This window comes from Phoca vitulina, unplaced genomic scaffold (genome assembly GCF_004348235.1).
Source record: "Phoca vitulina isolate PV1807 unplaced genomic scaffold, GSC_HSeal_1.0 scaffold22, whole genome shotgun sequence".
Lineage (NCBI taxonomy): Eukaryota > Metazoa > Chordata > Mammalia > Carnivora > Phocidae > Phoca > Phoca vitulina.
Window position 1 is genome coordinate 3,517,048 of NW_022589725.1, and position 21,412 is coordinate 3,538,459.

Genomic DNA, 21,412 nt, shown 5'->3' on the forward strand with positions numbered 1-21,412 from the left:
TATATGGGTTATATTCTGTATTCCTACAATAAAGGAAGCTAGAAAAGAAAATGTTATTAAGAAAATCATAAAGAAGGGCGCCTAGGTGGCTCAGTCGTTAAGCGTCTGCCTTCGGCTCAGGTCATGATCCCAGGGTCCTGGGATCGAGTCCCACATCGGGCTCCCTGTTTGGCGGGAAGCCTGCTTCTCCCTCTCCCACTCCCCCTGCTTGTGTTCCCCCTCTTGCTGTGTCTCTCTCTGTCAAATAAATAAATAAAATCTTTAAAAAAAAAAAAAAAGAAAATCATAAAGAAAACACATTTATAGTACTGTGCTATAAAAAATCCGCACATAAGTGGACACACGCAGTTCAAACCCCTGTTGTTCAAGGGTCAGCTGTATTGGGAGACGGGGTCTTTCAACAGGTGATTAAGTTCAAATGAGGCCGTTAGGGTGGGCTCTCATCCATTCTGGTGTCCTGACAAGAAAAGCAATTTTGGACACGCACAGAGAGACGCCAGGAGCACACAGGCACAGGGGCAGACCACGGGAGGACACGGCGAGAAAGCGGCCGCCTGCGAGCCAGGCGTGAGGTCTCAGAAGAAACCAACCCTGCGGATACCTTGATCTTGGACTTTGAGCCTCTGTACGTGTGAGAAAATAAACTTCTGTGGGTTAGCCACGGAGTCTGGGGTACTTGGTTGTGGCAGCCAAGCTAAGACAAAGGAGATGGAGGGGTGAGCTGACATTTGGGCTAGGTGCTTTCAGTCTGTTACACCAGCACACAGAGCAGACGTCAGACCCGGGTCTGAATCCCAGCTCTGCCCCTTACAAGGCAAGGGACTTGCCTTGAGCCTGAGCCTCCCATTCCTCCTCTCTCAGCAGAAGAGAATGGTGTCCACGTTCCAGGAGGCCTGTGAGAGTCAGCGACCATGTCCGTAGGCACCTGTGACAGTGCTTGACCCTCAGTAGGTGCTCAGTAAACTACTGTTAAGTACTATTGCTAAGTACTATTATTTCAGGTACTTGATGCCTGAAAGAAGTATTATTTACATCCTCAAATGAGACAGACTCGGAGATATTAAGTGACTTGCTTAAGGTCACACACCTAGACAGTGAGAGCCAGGCCTCCCTCCCAGGAGGCCTAGAATCGAGAGGAGCAGGGCTAGGGGGCATCCTCCTGCCACACAGTGGGGAACCCAAGGCCCAGAGCGGCTCTGTGTCTCCTGCAGACTCACAACAAGGTCTCTGGTGAAGTGGGACTGGAACCCGAGGGCACTCCTGTGCTCTCACCACTGCAAGGACCTGAAAGCAAGAGGCGGCCTCCCCACCAGCTGCCCCCTTCGGCTTCCCCTCGTGACTTCTCCCCCCAGTTACCACGCACTCACTGTGAACACTTTGTGAAGGGCATGGGGTAGAGGAGTCAGGACTTACTCGAGAAATCTTCTTGCGGGATCTTCCGATACTTTGGAGGACGGCCAATCCTGGAGAGAGAGGGACCGGGTCCGTGGCAGGGAATCAGCGCCTGGCCTGGCCCCAGAGGACACGAGGCCCTGCACCCTTGCCCTCCGCACCGGCCGTGATGGCGAGGCTTCTTCCTTAGGGAGAAGCCCGCGAGGTTCCTCTTACGGGCCGAGGCCTCTGTGTCGGAGAACTCCGCCTTCAGCCGACTCTGGTTCCTCTCAGCCAGCGGGCAGCCCGAGAGGCAGTGGTGAGCTGTAAACTTGCCTGTGACGTGGCCGGAACCATCACAACCAGGAGTGGGGCACTTCCTGGGCAAGAGGAAGAAGAAGAAGGCTTAAGTTGGGCTGAATCCCCACTTGTTCCCACTGAGCCCTTCCCAGCGCTGGCCCCACTCAGAGAGTGTTTTTGGGGAGCCCTGATGGGCCGTGCACCTGAGGTGTAGGAAAGCCCCTCCCTGAACAATGCCCGAGGGTCTCTTAGCAGGAGCCCCTCACTCACCTGTGGTGGAAGCTGTACTTGGAGGTCCTAGTGTGTGGCAGGCTCCGACAGCTGAGAGGGGGACAGCCCCCAGGGGAGGCAGAGCTGGGCTCTCTGGGTCCTGGCGGAGCAGGAAGAAGAGTTAGCGTAGGGTCCTGGGTTGGGGGTGGGATGGGGGGATGGAGGGCAGGGAGCGCAGGAACAGTTTCTATGGGGAAGCTCAGCACTAGGAGCTAGCTCCCCAGCTGCAGGGCCCTAACCTAGACTGTGACATCATTTCTTGCTACTGAGGATCTGCCTCTCTTTGGGGTATGGGGGCTTGGCTCTCATACCCTTTGCTGAAACCCCAGGCGCCCTGTCTCTGAGAGGAGAGCCCTAGGGGAGAAGATCAACTCAGAGCTGGAGTGGGCACGGCAGCTGAGAAGCCGCACCAGGCACGATTATGTTACCCTGTGTGCTTCCCTGTTTCATTGTTAAGGCTCTGGTAACTTGCTTTAGGCCCTACTCATGCTTGGAGAATAATCGAGAAGGATCAATACCCCATGTGTCTTGGAGCTGGGCGGTCCGATGACCTGACCTCCCACCCCACCTACAGGGACCAGGACTGTAGTTAAGGGAACCTGGTTTCCTTAGCAAACATAATGTCTGCTCTGTGAGGCTCTGCTGGATGCTGAGGGAACTCCCCGGGTGCATAACTCCCTCCGAGGCTCATGATCCCAAGTGAGCTTGCCCCTGGACAGCTCAGCACCCTAAACCCAATAGCTGGGGAAGCCGGAAGCGTGGCTCAGTGTAGCAGAGACCACTGAGGCAGGGAGGATGGGGGAATCCCACAGCTTACTGTGGGCACTAGAGCCCCCCTGTGCATGTCGGTCAGAATCTCCCGGGCAAGCTATAGGAGGGGGACTGTCAGAGCTCATGGGGTTGGGTTGGACATCAGCAGGAAAGGGTCAGAGCGTCCCAAGGGTACACACGGAGAGGAGGCTGCAGGGGATGCCCTGTCTTGGAGCACCAGCCCGCGGGGTGGATGTCCGGGTGGTCGGCGTCAATCCAGAAGTCATAGGCGTGACTCCAGCCATCAAAGTGGAGCTGGGGAGGAAAGGCCGTTGGAGGTCAGGCGTTCCTCGTGGAACCCAGCTCAGCCAGGAGGTCCTCCAGGCTCCTGGTGGCTCTCCCTGTCCCTGGGGCCTGTCAGAAGCGACATCCTGGATGGAAGAACCAAGGGGCCAACCTCACAACAACCTGCCTCCGCCACCACATTTTCCAAGGGCTTCACTCATTAAGTTACTGGCATCTTCCATCAATCCAGGCACAGGACAAGGGTCATCAGGCCCACTTGATAGGCTCAGAGAGGGGAGATGACTGGTCCCAGCCCACAAAGATAAGTCACAGATGAGGCTAGAGCGAGACCAAGTTCTTCAACCTCGAGTGTAGAGCTCTCTTCCTACGACCTGCAGCCTCCCTTATGTCTGGCTCATGCCATGCCCTTGACCTCTAACCACTCTACAGAATTCCTGCCCAACAGCCTGTCCACTCCCCTAGCCCGAGGCGCCCGGGGCCACCTTTATCCGATGGTCCTCCACATCCTCCACGCTGGCTACGCGCACCAGGGCTGGGTTCCTGCGGTCCACGGCTTCCAGTTTCATGTTGACCAGGAAGCTGTGTGGGGGCCGCTGCAGGGGACAGCAGCTTTCAGGCCAAGGCCCAGCTCAGTGGAGCCGAGGCCCCAAGGAGGGGGAGCCCAAGTGCCGTGCCTTGGAAATTGTGGCCTGCCAAAGTGGGGAGCACTCCATTTGGCTGGCCGAGTGCTCCATGCCTTCCCAGAGGTCAGCTCTAGGAGCAGAGAGAGCTGACTCACCACCTTGAAGGCCCAGGTGGGCACAGCAGAGGCCCCGGTTTCTTCCAGATATTTCTCCCAACAGAAGCCATCAGGGTCTGGATAGTCTGGAGGACAGGATGAGAACAATGTCGCGGGACCAGGAGCAGGGGGGGGGTAGCCCCCCCCCCCCCCAACCAGAGCCAGCTCCCGGCAGAGGCTCCTGAGGCAGAGGGGTGCTGGCCAGAACCAAGCACATCACCACCCCACAGTTCACAGGGCTGTCTGGGAAGCCTGGCTCCCATTCCCCTTCCTTGGCCCCGCTGCTCCAGCCCCAGCCCCAGCCCCATCGGAAACTTTCTTTGCTTTGGACCCCCGCTCCTGTGCTGAGGGGGTCATTTAACTTTCTTCCTTAAACCTCAGCAGAGCCGGGGGCTGACAGGTCTCTCCTAACATCAAAGACTTCTCAACTCCCAAGCAAAGAAGATGGGGCTCTAGGACACTTCCATCCCCTCACCGAGATCCTAGAGACCCAGCTAAGGAGGCACTGCTAAGGGATTGGAGGAGAGGGCTGTGGGGCCAGGCCCAGGAAAGGGCATTTTCTCAGGCTGCAGGGTCACCTTGTGGAGGGGTGAGGGGCTTTCCTTGCTTCTGGCACCAGCCCACCGGGTGGATGTAGGGACTGCTGGGGTCACACCTGAAACCGAGAATACTTCACTGTCCCGAGTGACACTCTGAGGACGATGGCAGCATGGCTTCAGTGCCCTCCTTCACTCTGCTGCTTAGGGACAGCTACACCGATGGCTGATAAAAAAGTCCGAACACTGCAGCATTAACTACAAACTCCAGGACTCCCATAATGTCGAAGGGAGAATCATGAAACACAGTGGCTTGCTCATCCTAACCTTGGTATTTTTAGATGAAACAACTAATATTACATTGTGTTTCTTAGGATACAGATCAAAGCCAGTGATACCCCAGAGCCAAAATCAATGTCAGGAACAGGCAGGGGCCACGTGGCACCTGAGGCCTGAAAGTACTGCCTCTGGACCCGGCCACCCCCTCACCCCCAGGCCGAGTCTGGGACTTCCCACTACCAGTAGTCGTAAGTATCGTCCCAGTTGTCGAAGTGCACTAGGAAGCGGCTGTCCACCACGTCGGTCACGCTGGCCACACAGACGAGGGACGGGTTCATGCGGTCCACCGCCTCCAGCTTCATGCCCACCTGGAAGCCCAGGGGTGGGGGGCTCTGGGGGCAACAAGAGGGTCTGCCATGGCCAGGCCCAGGCGGGCTAGCACGAACCCAGAACCCCCTGGCACAGGAAGGAGTAGGTTCTCTAGGAGTCATGCCTGGGGTGGGGGGGTGGGGGGCAGGGGAGAAGTCAGCTGAGAAAGAGGGTCCCCCCCAGGGCAGAATCCTAACCCCCAGCCCTGAGCCACTTGGGAGCTTCCGGTCTCCAAGGTATGCTCACAGGCAGCCTCACTGTGGTGCAAGCTGAGCAACAGGCAGGAAGCTACCCATTCTCCCCAAGGAGTCTGCCAGGGTGAGCACAGGCCTCCTCTCCCCAGACGAGCCTGGCCCTAGCCTGCACCGAGGCAGCTAGCTGGGTCAGCAGTGGGGTGTTGGGGAGAGGGGAGGAAGAGCATCTCTCAGGCATAAGCTTCAAAAGCTGTCGTCTCCCCCTTGACCTTTACTACAACCCTATGGAGAGAGGTACGATCATCCCCATTTTATAAGTTAAGTAACTTGCCCAGGACTGCAGTGCTAGTCAATGGTGGGGCCAGGAATGAAACAGCTTGACTTACAAGACTGCATTCCCTGTCCTAATAGTGGATAGAACGGCCCCAATCACCTAGGAACCTGGGGTCAGACTGTGGTGGGGGAGTAAGTGTCCCTGTCTGTGCGGCACGGGGACACTCCGACCCACGGGGATCCTGCACTTTTGATATGGTGACAACTTTAATGGGGGTTCCCTAAGTCTCTCAGACCTGTGGCTGGGGATCAGGAGCTACTTTAATTGCTGGATAAAGCTGTCAGCTGCCTTGAACAGAGAAGGGGACAAGGAGTGAGTGTTGGGACTAAGTGGGAGAGCTGCGGTGTTGGTCAAAGGGAAGGAAAAAGCAGCTCCCAGAACAGAGGCCTGGACCTTCAATCAAGATCTGCAGAGCAAACCAAAGCAAGAAATGAGAACAGGGACATCCCAGTGCCCGGGCTGAGCTGGTGGGCCAGGGACTCGCAGCGGTGCTCGGAGGAGAGGGTTTGTGCAGTAGGGCGGACGGGGAAACCAGGCGGAACCTAGACCAGCTCTCCCTCTGGCCCTCGGCCGGCCGTTCGGTGGGAGAGGCCAGACCAAAGCTGAGGGCACTGGTAGGTGCGCTCTCTCCTGATGAGTCGGGACAGCCTGGCTGGCCGCAGGGATTCTGTCCCAGAGGGTGGGGTCCGCTCTCGCTCCAGGGGCACTCACGTGGCTCTGGCTCGCAAACAGGTGCTTGGGGGCGGCCTGAGCTCGGGTGCTGCGCAAGTACTGGCTCCAGCTGAACTCCTCCTCCTTGTAACCTGGGCCCCTCAGGGGGGAAGAGAGTGCCGTGCAGACGGGCTGGGCCGCAGCGAGGGCGCCCCACACTGAAGCCCCGGAATCGGGAAGGCCCAAGGACCTCCCAACCTCAAGCGCCTGCCCAGGGAAACCCTGCTGAGGTGGGACGTGACCTGGGTAGAAACCCAAAGGGAAAGGGCAAAGCAGAAGCCCTGGGGCCTAGTCATGGTAGGACTCGATGAAGAGAGGCTAGCGGTGGAACAGGGAATAAGGAAGGGAGACCCACGGGGAAGAAGGGAAGGTCACTGTGAGCAATCCAGCTAGGCCTTACCTTTGGGGGGCTGCAGCTTGTGCCCAGTCTTCTCAAACCAGCCAGCGGGGTGAATGTCAGGGGAGTTGGCATTGATCCAGAAGTCATGGCACTCAGAATACCCATCAAAGTGCAGACGTAGGCGGTAGCCACACACCTAGCCCCATGACGGGGAATCACAGGGACTCTGACGCCAGCAGGCACCCACTCCCTCTCCCTCACCTTTCCTGGCCCAGCCTGGTGGTCTCGAGGGTCTCGAATGCTAGCAGGATCCCTAGCCCACCACTCTTCCCCCCCATCCTGAACCTGGCCCCGTGTTCTCCCATCCCTCGTTGAGGACCCGTGAGCCCTGAGTTCTGGGTGTGAGACAGGTGGAATCCATGACATCCTCCTGCCCTTTTGAGCCCTGGACAGAACTCCAAGGGCACCTACCAAGGCTCAGGCCTGTTCAGGGCCCCTGATGGCCTTTCCTTCTGCTACCGTCTCTCACCGCTCTCCACTCACACACTGCTCTGACTTCACCAAGCTGATGGCAGCTCCTTGAACTTGGCACCCTGTTCCATGCCCCAGTACTTTTGCTCATTTTGCTTCTTCTGCCTGGAACACCCTACTCGTTCACAACTTATCCCTCAAGGCTCGGCAGGAGGACTTTCCTCTATGAAGCTCCTTCTGCCCCCTCGGTGCTGCCTGCTCAACATCTGTTGGCCACCCCCTGCCCCCCGCCGTGGCATGTCACTGATGTGTTTATCTCACTGATTCCCATGCTGTGAGCTCCTAGAGGACAAGACCTTGGTTGGACGCACACCAACATCCCTGCCCTCAGGATCTCTCCTCCTCGGGCTCCCCCAGCAGAGGAATACACCATTCAGTAATGTCACCATGCCCAGTACTTTGGTGTTTGTTCCATTTTTTAGCTTTCTGTGTGTTCTACCATAAGCCCCTACACACTGTGTGCTTTCTGAGGGCAGGGCAGCGTCTCCCTCATCTAAGCCAGGCCCTCCATGCCCCCAGCAGTCCCCGTCAGTCTACCGAAAGAGACATCGCCAGAATGTGGGCGCAAGCCTCAGCTCACCTCGGCCACGGTGAGGATGAAGTACATGGACGGGTGTTGCGGGTCGATGCCTTCCAACTTCATGCCCGGTCTGAAGCCATTCTTATTATGAGTGACTGCCTGGTACTGTCAACGCACAGATTGGGGAGGACCCAGCCTCCATCCAGCCTTATCCTTGCCTAGTGGGCTTGGGGTGAAGGAGCTGCCTTTAGGCCCCACCCGCCTAGTATTACCAAAGGGGTAACTTATTTGGGGATCTTCAGTGCAGGGGTTCAGAGCAGGACAGACTAGCTCCCAGGTCCTCTGAAAAACGTGGGCTAAGTCAGGGCTGGACTTAAGGGCTCCCCCTTATCCAGGCCATGGGAAGACAGCGTACAGAACTGAGTAGAAGGTACCGGGATTCAAAAGTCCACAGGTTCAGTGATGGGTGAGCCTGGGTCCCACCTCTCTACTTCCTCCTACCCTGAAAGCCTCTCAATGTGAGCCCTTTCCTACTCTGGGACCCTAACCAGCCTCTCCCCCTTCCACTCTGCCAGTGTTTTGAGGGCTATCAGACACACAATACACCAGAAGGCCTGAGTTTGGTGGTGATTTCCTGGACTGGGCATACAAGCTCTTCCCAGGTAGAAATTATCTGACTCACGTCCTGGAAGAGGCTGACAGGGGCAGTGACAGCCTTCTGCTCCTCGAGGTAGGACTCCCATGACCAGCCTTCCTTCTTCTCCCCTGATGCTGTGGACAGGAGACAGACAGACTGACCCCTGGACTGCTCCCGACAGACTATTCTTCTCAGTTTCCCCCAACTCAACTCTACCTTACCTCCAAAACAAACCCTTGTCTATGATTGCGTGCCGCCCTCCGGGCCCTCCCAGCCATGATGGCACCAGACACAGGGGCTCAGACCTCAGGCGAGCCTTGGTCTCCGGCGGGGCTACGCCAAATTCCGTCCGCCCTCATCCCCAGGCCAGTCGGCAAAAGTACTCTGGACTGCAGAGCATGTAAGTGAGGTTACAAAGTCTCAGCCACAGAGGGACCCTGTCCTCTGACAAAGCTGAGTAACAAGCCCTGAGCCAGAGGACTTCATCACAGTGCCACCTAAGCTCACGGAAAAGAAAGGAAAGAGAAAATGCGGAAGGAGGAAGAAACAGAGGAGCGAGATCACAAAGAAATAAACTCTTGTTTTTCAATTCTCCCTCTGAACACACAGAGGTACACACAGAGTCACAAATACATATATGTGTGCTTGGCGTGCCCACAGAATAGAGACAGATTCTATGGCCCTCCCAGACGTACACACGCCACGTGACATGCACACACACACACGCACACGCACGCACGCACATGCACACACACTGTGGTCAGGGCCTACAGCCCTCGGGGTCTCCAGGTCCTGGGGAGGGGGAGACAAATTCCCCTGCAGGAACTTCAGGTAGCCTGCAGTGGAGACCCGGCCTCCAGCACAGACGAGAAACGTCATTTAAAGACTAGAATAGCTGGCAACGTGTAAGGTAGGCTCACAAAGTCAGCCTGGGCTGCCTCCAGCTGAAGGCCACAGACAATGAAAGAGGCAACTACTTGCAAAAATCAATTCATATCCCTTGGGTAAATAGCTCCAGCTTCTTCTAGTAACTTCTATGCCCCCATTTTTGTCATCTGCAATATGCAGACAACTTCATCTACCACAGGGAGTCGTTTGGAGGAGGAAATGAGATGCTGTGAGTAAAAGATCCTCATGAAATGCAAAGTGCTGGTCTTGAGTTTCTGGTCTTCCTAGGGCTCCACCAAGTCTGTCTTATCTGGATTCTAGCTCTGCCATGCTCTGGTTCACTTGGCTACTGCCCTGGGTCATTCAGATGTGGAGTGCTTTGTCACTCATGAAGAAGCTTTTTTCTTTAGTTGGAACCTAAGTGGCTAGAAGCACCTCCCTAGGAGCTGCCTAAGTTCCCTGGTCACTGTACTGAGCCTGACCCAGCTGGGCCAAAGCAAGGATTTTCTTCATCAACTGATCACCAAGCCATCAGACTCTCTGAGACCTACACAGACACACCAGCCTAGCGCACATCCTGTCCTGAGTGAAATCTGGATTGTCCCTAGAACATACCACCTACGGTGTTCCCTCAAGAAACCCTTGGTTCTCCCACTCGGCCTTCCTCCAGACTTACTGAGCAGGCCAGGGGAGAGAGCAGGCTCCGGGACGCCAGGCCTGGCATTGTCTGTCTCTTGCCACTGCAGCTGCACATCATCCTGTGTAATACCTCTTCCCTTCTTCCAAATCACCACCACTATCACCAGCCCTTCACAACACCCACCCCTTTCTCTCTAGATGACATTCTTCTCTCCTCACTCTTCCTGAACCATAACATGAGCCACTTGTCTGTTTCTCACTTCAGGCACCTCTGCCCCTCCTTGGTCCTAACTCCCAAGTTCAGCTCCCATTGGCCCTACCCCAAAGTGGCCAAGTCCTAAGACCCCCGTGCCACCGCAGAGACCTCTGCCTTCATCTTCTGTCCCTTACCCTCCCAACCCCCAGTGTTGCTACTTGCCTCCCTGAGCCTTTAATTATCTGGATTCTCTCACGAGCCATGATGCATAACAAGTAACAGACTTCACAGTTTGTCATCACACACCACTTCCATTTACCTTAACCGTTCCTTTACCATCGAGTGGTATTTTCTGTGTGCCAAGGCTGGTGCCAGAAACTGGGGGTACAGGGCTGCCTCAGAGACTTCACATACATGGTCCCCTTTAATCCTCACACAATGTCTTGAGGAGATAGGTAGGATTCACAGTAATCCTTTTCACAGATGAGAAAAGAGGTTAAACGGAATCCACTGGAAAGAGGCCTAACTACGCAACCTTTCAGTCATATTAGACCTTCCCTCCCTGACCAAGCCCCCAGCCTTCTCCAGTTTCCTGCATCCGTTTTCCACGGTGAACAATGGGCTGAGCTGTTAGGTACATCCTTCAGACCAAGTAAGTCCCAAAGCTCCTGGGGATGGTTGTACTATTTGTGTGCTGTACACAGATGCCCAGCCGAGAGGGTGCATGTGGGCTGAAATCCAGCTGGGGCTCCTTGCTGCGCCATGTGGCTGAGTCTACTCAGGTTGCCTTTTTCTAACCGGGTCTGCTCAGAAAGGGCGCCTTTTTTACAATGTGTCCCAAGGTATGGTAGAGACTCGCTGTGGTACTGACCCTCTCTTGACTTCCAGAAATGCTCCTTTGCCTATTCCTGCTTCCTTAAACTACACGCTCTTGGCTAGCACCTTCTTCAGCTAGCTCAGGTTGTCCAAAACCAAACTCGTAACTTCTCTGCCGAAGCTTGTGGCCTTCTCGGTGTGGTCTAGTTCAGTCCATGGTACCAGCACCCATTCAACCAGCCACATAAGCCAGGAACTTGAGAGGGATCCTTTAGGTCTCTTCTTCACCCCCAGGATCCTTCAGTCCCTGAGTCCTGCCGACTCCAACTCCTAGCTGGCTCTCGAATCTATCCCCACCCCTCCATGCTCACTGTTCGTCTTGCTTTGAGCCTGGTCCAAGAGCCTCTGGATTGATCTCTCTGCCTCAGATTCAGTCTATCAGCAGAATAGCTCTAAAATAAAACTGGTTTATTTCTTTGCTTTAAAGTCCACAATGGCTTCTGCTTTACAACCAAAAAATCCAAAAACCCAAACATCTTTCTGCAGCACACAGAGCTCTGTGTGAATTAGCCTGATCGTGCCTTTCCACGCCCCTGTGCGCTTCTGTGCCTGTGCACGTCCTAATCCCTCCGCCTCATCGATCCTGCCCCACCCTGTCCCACCCTCCTATCTTCTTCTCATCCTTCAAGACCCAGCCATAGCTCTGGCACCTAGCACAGGGTTTTACACAGAAAGATGATCACCAAATATTTATTAAATGAATGACGAGAAGGATGGATATATGCATACATGGATGCATGGATGATTGAATATATGGATGCATGGATATATGGATGCATGGATGTATGGATGCATGGATGCTTGGATGCATGGATGTATGAATGCATGAATGTATGGATGCATGGATGTATGGATGCATGAATGTATGGATGCTTGGATGCATGGATGTATGGATGCATGAATGTATGGATGCATGGATGTATGAATGCATGAATGCATGAATGCATGGATGCATGGATGTATGGATGCATGGATGCTTGGATGCATGGATGTATGGATGCATGAATGTATGGATGCATGGATGCTTGGATGCATGGATGTATGGATGCATGAATGTATGGATGCATGGATGTATGAATGCATGAATGTATGGATGCATGGATGCATGGATGTATGGATGCATGGATGCTTGGATGCATGGATGTATGGATGCATGAATGTACGGATGCATGGATGCTTGGATGCATGGATGTACGGATGCATGGATGCTTGGATGCATGGATGTATGAATGCATGAATGTATGGATGCATGGATGCTTGGATGCATGGATGTATTGATGCATGGATGCTTGGATGCATGGATGCATGGATGCTTGGATGCATAGATGTATGGATGCATGGATGCTTAGATGCATGGATATACGGATGCATGAATGTATGGATGCACGGATGCTTGGATACTTGGATGCATGGATGTATGGATGCTTGGATGCATGGATATATGGATGCATGGATGCTTGGATGCATGAATATATGATGCATGAATGCATGGATGCTTGCATGCATAGATGTATGGATGCATGGATGTATGGCTGCACTGATGGAACGTCACCCCACCTACCCCATGAAGCCTTCCTGGACTACATGAGGCAGTTTGTTCCGTGATGGTCCTTCGTACCTACATACCTCAAACACAACACTTACTCTACCATTGCATTATAACTACTTGTTCATAAATCTTTCCCTAACATCGGACTATGAGCTCTCTAAGGGCTAGTATTGTGTTTTGCTTAGTCTGAACTCTTATATTTCAATAAAGCTGGGAAAAAAAGAAAGAGAGAAGGCACACATAGTAATAAGAGAAATAAAAAAGGGGATATCACCCCATATCCTGCAGACTTTAAAAGATAAGGGGGTATTATGAATAACTTTACATCCTTCTGACACATTTCCTTCTGAATCACCCAGTCTCAAGCCTACCTCTGCGCACTAGTGAAGTTGTTCTCGAGTCACCAGGGCCACAGTCCAATGACCTTTTCTTATTCCTCAACTCTCTTGATCTCCACATGCTACCAACCCCTCTTCCATCTGAGCATTTCCTTCTTGCTGTGCTCTCTTAGCTGTATCTTCCTCCTCTTCTCTTGCCATCAGAGGTTCTTCTTTCTCCCACCCCAACCCTGCTCCTCAATGGTAGACCCCTAGAAATACAGTAATTCCCTCCCATTTTCTCTCTTTCTGTTCACTCTCTTAGGAAGCTTCTTCAGCACTGCTTCAGTCGTTTAAGTAGAGAGAATTTCTGGGGCGCCTGGGTGGCTCAGTTGGTTGAGCGACTGCCTTCGGCTCAGGTCATGATCCTGGAGTCCCGGGATCGAGTCCTACATCGGTCTCCCTGCTCAGCAGGCAGTCTGCTTCTCCCTCTGACCCTCCCCCCTCTCATGCTCTCTCTCTCAAATAAATAAATAAAATCTTAAAAAAAAAAAAAAAAAGTAGAGAGAATTCGCAAATTAATAGTTCTAGCCAGACTTTTCACTGGGAACCCAAAACTGAAGAGGCTGGGCTCCATAATGCTATGGTCTACTCTTTACCTGGCTTTCAGTTTCTAGTAAGTATAAATGGACCTTTTTGAAAACCTAATGAAAACCATGGACCATCTCCCCAGAAAAATAAATAATTCACAGAATTTTGCATGTAAATTTAGACTAGGGACCTCAGTTAAGAAGGCATTGCTAGAAGAGTCATACTGATTAATGACTTGTACCGAATCACACGCTCATTCTCAATTTGTTCCCCAACTCCATATAGCTTTCCTTGTATATTGATGTAAAATGTGTTTCTTATATGTCATTAAAAAATGGCATAGCTCTGAATAAATATTTCTCCAAAGAAAATATATAAATGGCCAATAAGCATATGAAAAGATGCTCACCATCATTAGCCATCAGGGAAATGCAAATCAAAACCACAATGAGCTACCACTTCACACCCACCAGGATGGCTATAATAAAAAAAGACAACAGCAAGCACTGATGAGGATGTGAATAAACTGGAACCCTCATATGCTGCTAGGGGGAAGAGAAAATGGTACAGTCCCTTTGGAAAACAGCCTAGCAGTTCCTTAAAAGGCTGAACATAGAGTTACCATATGACCCAGCAATTCACTCCTGGGTACATACCCAAGAAAAATGAAAACATACCCACACAAAAACTTGTATACAGATATTCATATCAGCATTACTCATGATAGCCCCGAAATGGAAGCAACCCATATACCCATCGATTGATAAATAAAGTGTGATACATTCATACAATGGGCTATCATTCAGCAGTAAAAAGGAATGAGATACTGATGCATGCTACAAAGTGGATAAACCTTTAAAACACTGTGCTAAATGAAAGAAGCCAGTCACACAGGGCCATGTATTATATAATCCCATTTATGTGAAATAACCAGAATAGGCAAATCCATATCCAGAGAAAATAAACTTGGGGTTGCCTAGGACTACAGGAGGATGGGTGGTTTAGGGGGAATGACAGCTCATGGGTACAGGGCTTCTTTTTGGAATGATGAAAATGCTTTAAAATTGATTGTGGTGATGGTTGCACAAATCCGTGAATACACTAAAAACCACTGAATTGTACAAGTCAATGGGTGAATAACATGGTATGTGAATTCCATCTCAATAAAGCTGTTAAACACTACTTTGTAAAAATATGTATGAAGCACTAACTGCAAAAAGTGGATAAAGTGGACATCATCAAAATGAAAACATTCTACTACTCAGAAAACATCATTTAGAAAGGAAAAAGCAAGCCACAGACTGGGAGAAAGTATTTGTAACATACACATCTGACAAAGGACTTACATGCAGAATATATAAAAAATTAATAGTAAGAAGACAAACAACCTAATTAAGAATCGGTAAAAACGTGGGGCGCCTGGGTGGCTCAGTCAGTTAAGCAACCAACTCTTGATTTCAGCTCAGGTCATGATCTTCGAGTTGTGAGATCGAGCCCTGCATTGGGCTCTGTGCTCAGCAGGGAGTCTGCCTGAGATTCTCTCTTGCCCTCTCCCTCTGCCCCTCCCACTCTCTAAAATAAATCAATAAATCTTAAAAAAAAAAAAAAAAAAGAACGGGCAAAAACGTATGTCTATGGTAACTATAGGGAGACAGAACAGGATGCTTGGAGGACTGCTCTGAATCTGAAAAGGCTATAACAAGTTGACCCTGAAGAACGCCACCACAGATACCTGATTTGGATGTGGGCAGACTGAGAGGTGACATGAGAATATCAGAATAGCTATTAATGATTACATATATTGTGAAGACTTTTACCACGGTGTTTTAGAAAAGATTCCTCACACGAAGCGGCTGTTGAAAAGATAAAGTGGATACGTGAAAGAGAGAGAGAGCCTGAGTACATACACGAGTTACATGGCTCTAACTCATAAACTACTGGAACGTTCTGTCAGGACCAGACACGTCAGGCCTGTACAACATGAACCTAATAGCTGGCCATCCAACTGCCAAACAGAGTGTAGACATAATACGGATTCTCCATACCACAGGACACTCAAACAACCCTGCCAACCCCACCCTTCACGCCAGATTCTTCTGCCAAAAGACCCCAAAAACAAGTGGAAAAAAACTTAGCCATAAATGCAAACTTCTGCCAACTGAGAGAGTATTTTCCCTTGAAAAAAGGAGAAAAGGCACAAGGAGGAAAATATCCAGAAATCAACGCCACACCAACGTTTACCGTTGAGAGGGCAAGAGGTATGAATCAAAAGATAATTCTGTACTGCTCAACAGGACCCAGCTAGAAGAATGCTGATTCATGGGAATCTGAGCCACTGTCTTGGGTGGTTGGACACTGTCTCCTTCCTCTACGTAAGATTTAAGAGGCCATAAATCAATGAGAGCTATGCTTTTGGCTTCTGATGTGAGAGACAGCAGTGAAAATCTGGTTTGGTTGCAATGGGCAGAATTTTGAATGGGCACTACAGAGTTTGGAGCCCAGGACACAGACTGGGTTCCTCTGGCCGGCACCGGATCCATCAAGGCAGAGTGTCCTAAGAACTCACTTCACCCTCTGGCTCTCTCTGAGACAGGAAAGACAGTAACTCAGACAACTGAGCCATGGTCTGAGAGGAATCACCAACACACAACTCATGCATTCATGTACCGAGCAAACACTGATTGAGAGTCTACTCAACCCCAGTCACTGAGCTGAGCACCAGCGATACGATTAATAAAATAAATTCAGTTCTGAGGGAGGAAGATAGAATTCAACAAGCTGTTACGCAGTACCTAGGTGATTACAAGTGTGATAATTGTTACTCAGCTCCTGTTGACTGTTGTCACGTGGGAGTGGAGATGGCCTGAGGGCCAGAGCTGACTCTGAATGGCCTTTGTTCCCTTTTTTTTTTAAGAACCAAAAGGCCAGAATGGGAGCTCCAATAGCAAGGTCAGACCAATGGCCCGTACAAACTTGCTCACACCACCAAAGGGAAGCAACGCCACGTGATGCCATTAAAAGCTGTTTAAGTCTTTGGATTCTGAGCCTGGCAGTGAGGCCTATTCACAACTGGATAACAGAGGATAAAACAAACACACGATATAATCCCTCCCCAAATACACGCATACTAATGCATGAACCAGAAACATTGTCTCTCTCGCATTTTCTCTCTCCCTCACACATACGCTACTTTATACTCATCTATGTATGTACCACACACCATCACACACGTGACGCATACTTTCAGCCTCACACCTCCAAAGGTGTGTACACATCACATCAACACATCCACAGACACACATACACAGAGGCCCCCATACCAGGCTGGCTGTTCCACTCCTCACTTTCTGGGGTGCAAGCAGTGGGTCGGCCCTCTGGATCCTTTCCTTCTTCTTGCTTCTCCTGTGGAAGGCAAGCCTGATTCCCGTCCTCATGGGTTGGGGTGAAGCCCCAGCCTCTATTCCAGGCCCCTCCCTGGCTCTCTGGTCACATGGTATTCTGCCCCAAACAAGGGGAATTTCTTCTAGGCTACCAGCAGGCACAGAGCTCCAGTGGGCAACCCCGACCACGTGGGCACAAACTCCCATAAGCATACAGCCCCTAGTTTCACAGGCTGACTACAATCCTCCTCATTCCTCAGACCTGCTGTGTGTTGATTTTACTTGCCCACTGGAGCTTTCATGCTCTGTCTCTTCCAGCTTCTCTGCCTCTGGCCTCCTGACGGGGCTCCAGTGATGGAGCTTTTCATCTGCTACTCATCTACTTGGGTGCTGGTGTATGTGAATGTGACTTAGCCCTGACACTAGACTGAGATGGAAGCCCCAGAAAAGCAGGAGGGTGACTTAATCATTTTCTTCTAACTCAGTACAGAACCTGAGTCAAAATGGGACCCCAAAATATGATGAGTGAGTCATCATGTGTCTTCTCTGGCCCAGCCCCACAGCCTGGATTAATGGAGAGGATAGTGGGAATTGACAGGTAGCCTCTAGCCTCCCCTTCCCCTCCCCACTGCCCTCTTCCTACCAAGGCCTCAGGCTCTGACTCCTCCTCTGACGGGCTGTGGTATTCCCTGCGCTTCCTCTTCTTCATGGGTTTGAGAAGCTCAGAAGCGCTGGTGCAGGAGTTCTGGCCTGAGGAGTTCTCCACTATGACCGACCTGAGGGACAGATGGCCTGAGAGAAAGAACCACCCACCCTACACCACCCAGTCCCTCTCCTAAGCCCTGAGCAGGAATGGAGAATGGGGGGCCCCAAGGCAGAGCAAGTAGGGTTGCAATACCCTCCCCCTTACCGCTCTTGGAACAGTGGCGGGCAGTCATCATTGGAGGAACCAGCAGGATCTGGACCCACGCTTTGCTGAGGTCCACACTCCTGGCACTGACAAGCGCCATCATCTTCTGGGGGATCCTGGGGGGGATCTTCTGGAGGATCCTGGGGGAGGTCCGCTGTGGGGGCCAAAGGGGCCTCAGGCCTCCCATCCATCACAGCCACACTCAGGCTCCGCCCACCTCGGAGCCCACGCCCCCTCGGCTCCCCTGGACAGGCCCCCAACAGTCTTCTCTATCTCAGGACCAACCCCTGGACGCACCCGCAGGACCCAGGCCACCCACTCCATCCTCCTCCACCCCCCACACTGGAGACTCCTCAGGGAGCTCGGGCCTCGACCCACCCGGGCAGGGCCCCAGCCTGGGGACTGGAGGGTCCTACCCGGCTGTTGGGTGCCCGCATCGCCACCTCCCGCCGGGGCCTCGCCATCTTCATATTCGGCCACACCTTCGGGCCGTAGCTCGGGGCTCGGGGGCTGCTCCGCTCCTACCATGTTCAGTGGTGCGTACTCGCTTATCCGGAACTGGAGCGTGGGAGGGTCTGAGGACGGGACTCCTGTACCCCCTCGACCCGCCTCTGATCGGCAAGGTCCCCTCCCGCCGCCTTACTCTGCAAGGCTCCGCTCCGGGTGCCTCGCTCCAAGCCACGCCCCCAGCAGCCCGCCAGACCCCGAGCGCCTCCACCCAAGCCATGCCCCTGGAGTCCCTCACTCAAAGCCGCACCCCAGAACCCCCCATCGCGAGCCCCTTCCCATTCCTTCGCCTCGGGCCCCGCCTCCAGCCCGCTGGCCCCGCCCCACAGGTGGGGCTCGCAGGCCCCCGCCAATCCCCACAGACACTGACCCGTAGGCCGCTCCCAGGAGGCGGGGCCGCAGCCTCGGTCCACTCCAGGAGCCGCACGGTGGTGGCGCTGGAGCTGGCCGCAGGCGCCGTGCTTAACTGCGGCAGAACGGTGGCCGTGACAGGGACGCTGCCGGCCACTCGCTCCGGAGCGCCCACATGGATCGTCTCCCGCGGAAAACAGGAAACATCCAGGGCACTGCTGGGCAGGCCAAGGGTGGCCGAGCCGGCTGCGAACAAATACACAGACATGACACAGGTGAGCCTGGTGGCCCTGCCCCATGCATGTGTAGGCAGGTGAAAGTATGTCCTTCCCGGGATCCACACCTCCCTCCAGGCCCCTGGCTTGGCCCACCTGGGATGATGAAGGCAGTAGCTGGCATGTGAGAGCTGGAACCTGGACTGTCTCTGGCCACCAGGTGCATGTTGACCTCTCCTGTGGAGGGCCCCTTCAGTGTCCTCAGCATCTCCATTTCGGCATTCCCCTCCATCCTGGTAGGCCTGCAAGCTGAACACGACCCCCAGGGAGATTAGGGAGGGAGCAGGCTTCTTTGAGGAGGAACTCTTCACCCTCAGGTTGGCAACCTGCAGAGAAAAGCCTCAGTCCTGAGGAGAGCAGGGTGTCTTAGGAGACCAACATTAAGTCTGGCTCCTGGCTCTAACCAGGTCACCCAGGTGAGGGCTCTGGCTAGGCCTTGCATCTCCCCCAGATTCTGGAAGATGGGCATGCGTGAGGGTGCTTTGTAAACTGTGATGTATAGCTACACAAGTGACTCTGGGGAGTAGGTCTCAGGTCAAGGTTCTGTCTGGCCAGCTGTCAGTGACAGGGCCCAGGCTACGTCTAAACTCCCCTCTTCTCAACCCCCACCTCCAGCCCCACTAGGATCAATCTCTTCTTCCTGGGGGGATTTAGAGCCCTCAAGTACCATGTTTGATCTCACTCATAAGGTCCATTTTCCTAGGAGGTGATCTTTCCCAATCACATTCTTATATTCTTATATGCCCCCTGCCCGCAATCCTTCCAACCCCAAGCACAGAGTAAGCACTATAACATCTGTTGAACAAATGCATACATGTGGAGAGCAAAGAGGTGTTGTTTGAGAACCCAGGCAGTGCATGACTTTTCTATATAATAAAGCAAGGGCAAAAAAGGTATTTAATAAAGAGGTTGTTGAACAAGTAAATATATGGGGAAAAAAAAAAAAGACCTAATGACATAACTATACTTAGGATCTATCTATCATTTACTTAACTCCTAAAACGTTTTGGCCACTGTTCTAGTGCCAGTCTTACCATCACTGTCCAGAATTTTCTGTGATGATGTAAATGTCTTATGCCTACATTGTCCAACACACTAGTAGCCACTAGCCACATGTGGTTACTGAACAACTGAAATGTGGCTAGTGTGAATGAAGAACTGAATTTTTAAATTTTTATTATTATTATTTTTTAGAATTATTCACTTTTCAGTTTGTTTGGTTTTTTTTTTTTTCAAGATTTTATTTATTTATTTGACAGAGAGAGAGAGACAGTGAGAGAAGGAACACAAGCAGGGGGAGTGGGAGAGGGAGAAGCAGGCCTCCTGCTGAGCAGGACCCTGGGATCATAACCTGAGCTGAAGGCAGACGCTTAATGACTGAGCCACCCAGGCACCCTAGAACTAAATTTTTTAAATCTTAAATTAAATTTAAATAGTCACAGTGGCCATAGTTACTGTGTTGGACAGCAAAACTTTACATATATTATAATTGGCCTGTCGTCTCTACTTGCAAAACACATCTCACAGTCTGACTTCTCTCCATCTCCTTGCTTCCATGAGAGTCCCAACTGCCATCAGCTCTCCTTGGACTTCAGAAACTGCCTCCTACCTCATCTCCCTTCTTCCTCTCTTGCCCCCTACAGTCTATTCTCCAGTAAGAGAAAGCTTTAAAAATGTAAGCCAAATCACATAATTTCCCTATCTAAAATTCTTCCATGGCTCTCCATTGCCCTTAGAATAAAATCAAAGTGCTTCCCCCTATAGAATCTGACCCCTGTCTTCCTCTCTGACCTCATCCTCCACCACTCTTCGCCTGTTCTCCACCCCAACAAATACTGGTTTCCTTCTACTCATTAACAAATGTTCCCACCTTAGAGCTCTTGATCCTTGTTCTCCCCTCTGCTCAGAATGCACCTCCCTAAGCTCTCTGCTTGGCTGCCTGCTTCCCATCCTCCAGGCCTCGGCTCAGTGGTCACCTCCTCAGAAGAGGTCTTTCATGGCCACTCAGTTTAAGCAGCATACCCCTCACCCACACCACTAGCGCTCAATCCATCACTGTGTTTATTTCCTTTGCATCCTTCATTATAATCAATAATGATCTTCATTTACTTATTTGTGTGTGATCAGTCATCCCCATAGAAATATAAGTTCCATGAAGGCAAAGACTTGTATCTGTCTTGTCCACTGCTATATAGCCAGCCCCTGGAATAGTGCCTGCACACAGTAGGTGCTAAATAAATATGTGTTGAATTTCAGTAATTTCAACTTGTTAATAAAAAGCTCTGGGTGTGTGATTGATACCTGGTTGCTTTAAGGAGCTGGCAGTCCTTGACAATGGCTTCTGGCATACAAGTTAAAGGAAAACATGGCCTCGGCTCAAGACAGACTTAAGACAGTGTGAATCTCAGCTCCAGCACTTAACACCCGTGACTCTGAGTAAGTAGCTTACCTGACTTGAGCCTCAGTTTCCTCGTGTGTAAAATAAATGCAGTAATGATATCTACCTCAAAGTGTTCTGGTGAAGATCACATGCGAAAAACGTGTGAAGTCTCGGTAGCAGCAGGCTTTCAACAAACACCAATCCACTCCCTTTTAACAGAAATTCCAGGGAGCTTGGTAGCTTCTGGCCGGTAACATGGAAGCTGCTTGCTAGCAAAGTCAGCTTGGAGGGGTTGCTGTCTCTCCCACCCTCCTCCCACCTGCTGTT

The 21,412-nt window shown here is 51.9% G+C and overlaps 1 protein-coding gene across 6 annotated transcripts in view; it reads right to left on the reverse strand.

Annotated features, from left to right (window-relative positions):
- The window catches only part of L3MBTL1 (L3MBTL histone methyl-lysine binding protein 1), a 33,461-nt gene that overhangs the window by 8,704 nt on the left and 3,345 nt on the right, over positions 1–21,412 (reverse strand). For 3 of the 6 annotated variants that reach the window (XM_032419658.1, XM_032419657.1, XM_032419655.1), the window contains exons 2-19: positions 18,802–18,954; positions 18,450–18,676; positions 17,989–18,130; positions 17,573–17,726; positions 17,306–17,438; positions 16,603–16,684; positions 8,272–8,360; positions 7,650–7,754; positions 6,599–6,734; positions 6,199–6,290; positions 4,831–4,982; positions 4,354–4,430; positions 3,776–3,861; positions 3,480–3,590; positions 2,892–3,006; positions 1,942–2,041; positions 1,609–1,751; positions 1,218–1,463 (exon numbers count right to left, since the gene is read on the reverse strand). In XM_032419658.1, the coding sequence (XP_032275549.1) occupies positions 1,218–1,463; positions 1,609–1,751; positions 1,942–2,041; positions 2,892–3,006; positions 3,480–3,590; positions 3,776–3,861; positions 4,354–4,430; positions 4,831–4,982; positions 6,199–6,290; positions 6,599–6,734; positions 7,650–7,754; positions 8,272–8,360; positions 16,603–16,684; positions 17,306–17,438; positions 17,573–17,726; positions 17,989–18,130; positions 18,450–18,676; positions 18,802–18,937 (2,326 nt within the window). In that variant the 5' untranslated portion in view covers positions 18,938–18,954. Of the gene's footprint in view, positions 1–1,217; positions 1,464–1,553; positions 1,752–1,941; positions 2,042–2,891; positions 3,007–3,479; positions 3,591–3,775; positions 3,862–4,353; positions 4,431–4,830; positions 4,983–6,198; positions 6,291–6,598; positions 6,735–7,649; positions 7,755–8,271; positions 8,361–16,602; positions 16,685–17,305; positions 17,439–17,572; positions 17,727–17,988; positions 18,131–18,449; positions 18,677–18,801; positions 18,955–21,412 lie in introns of all 6 variants that reach the window. The other 3 variants (XM_032419659.1, XM_032419656.1, XM_032419660.1) reach the window with 2 other exon arrangements.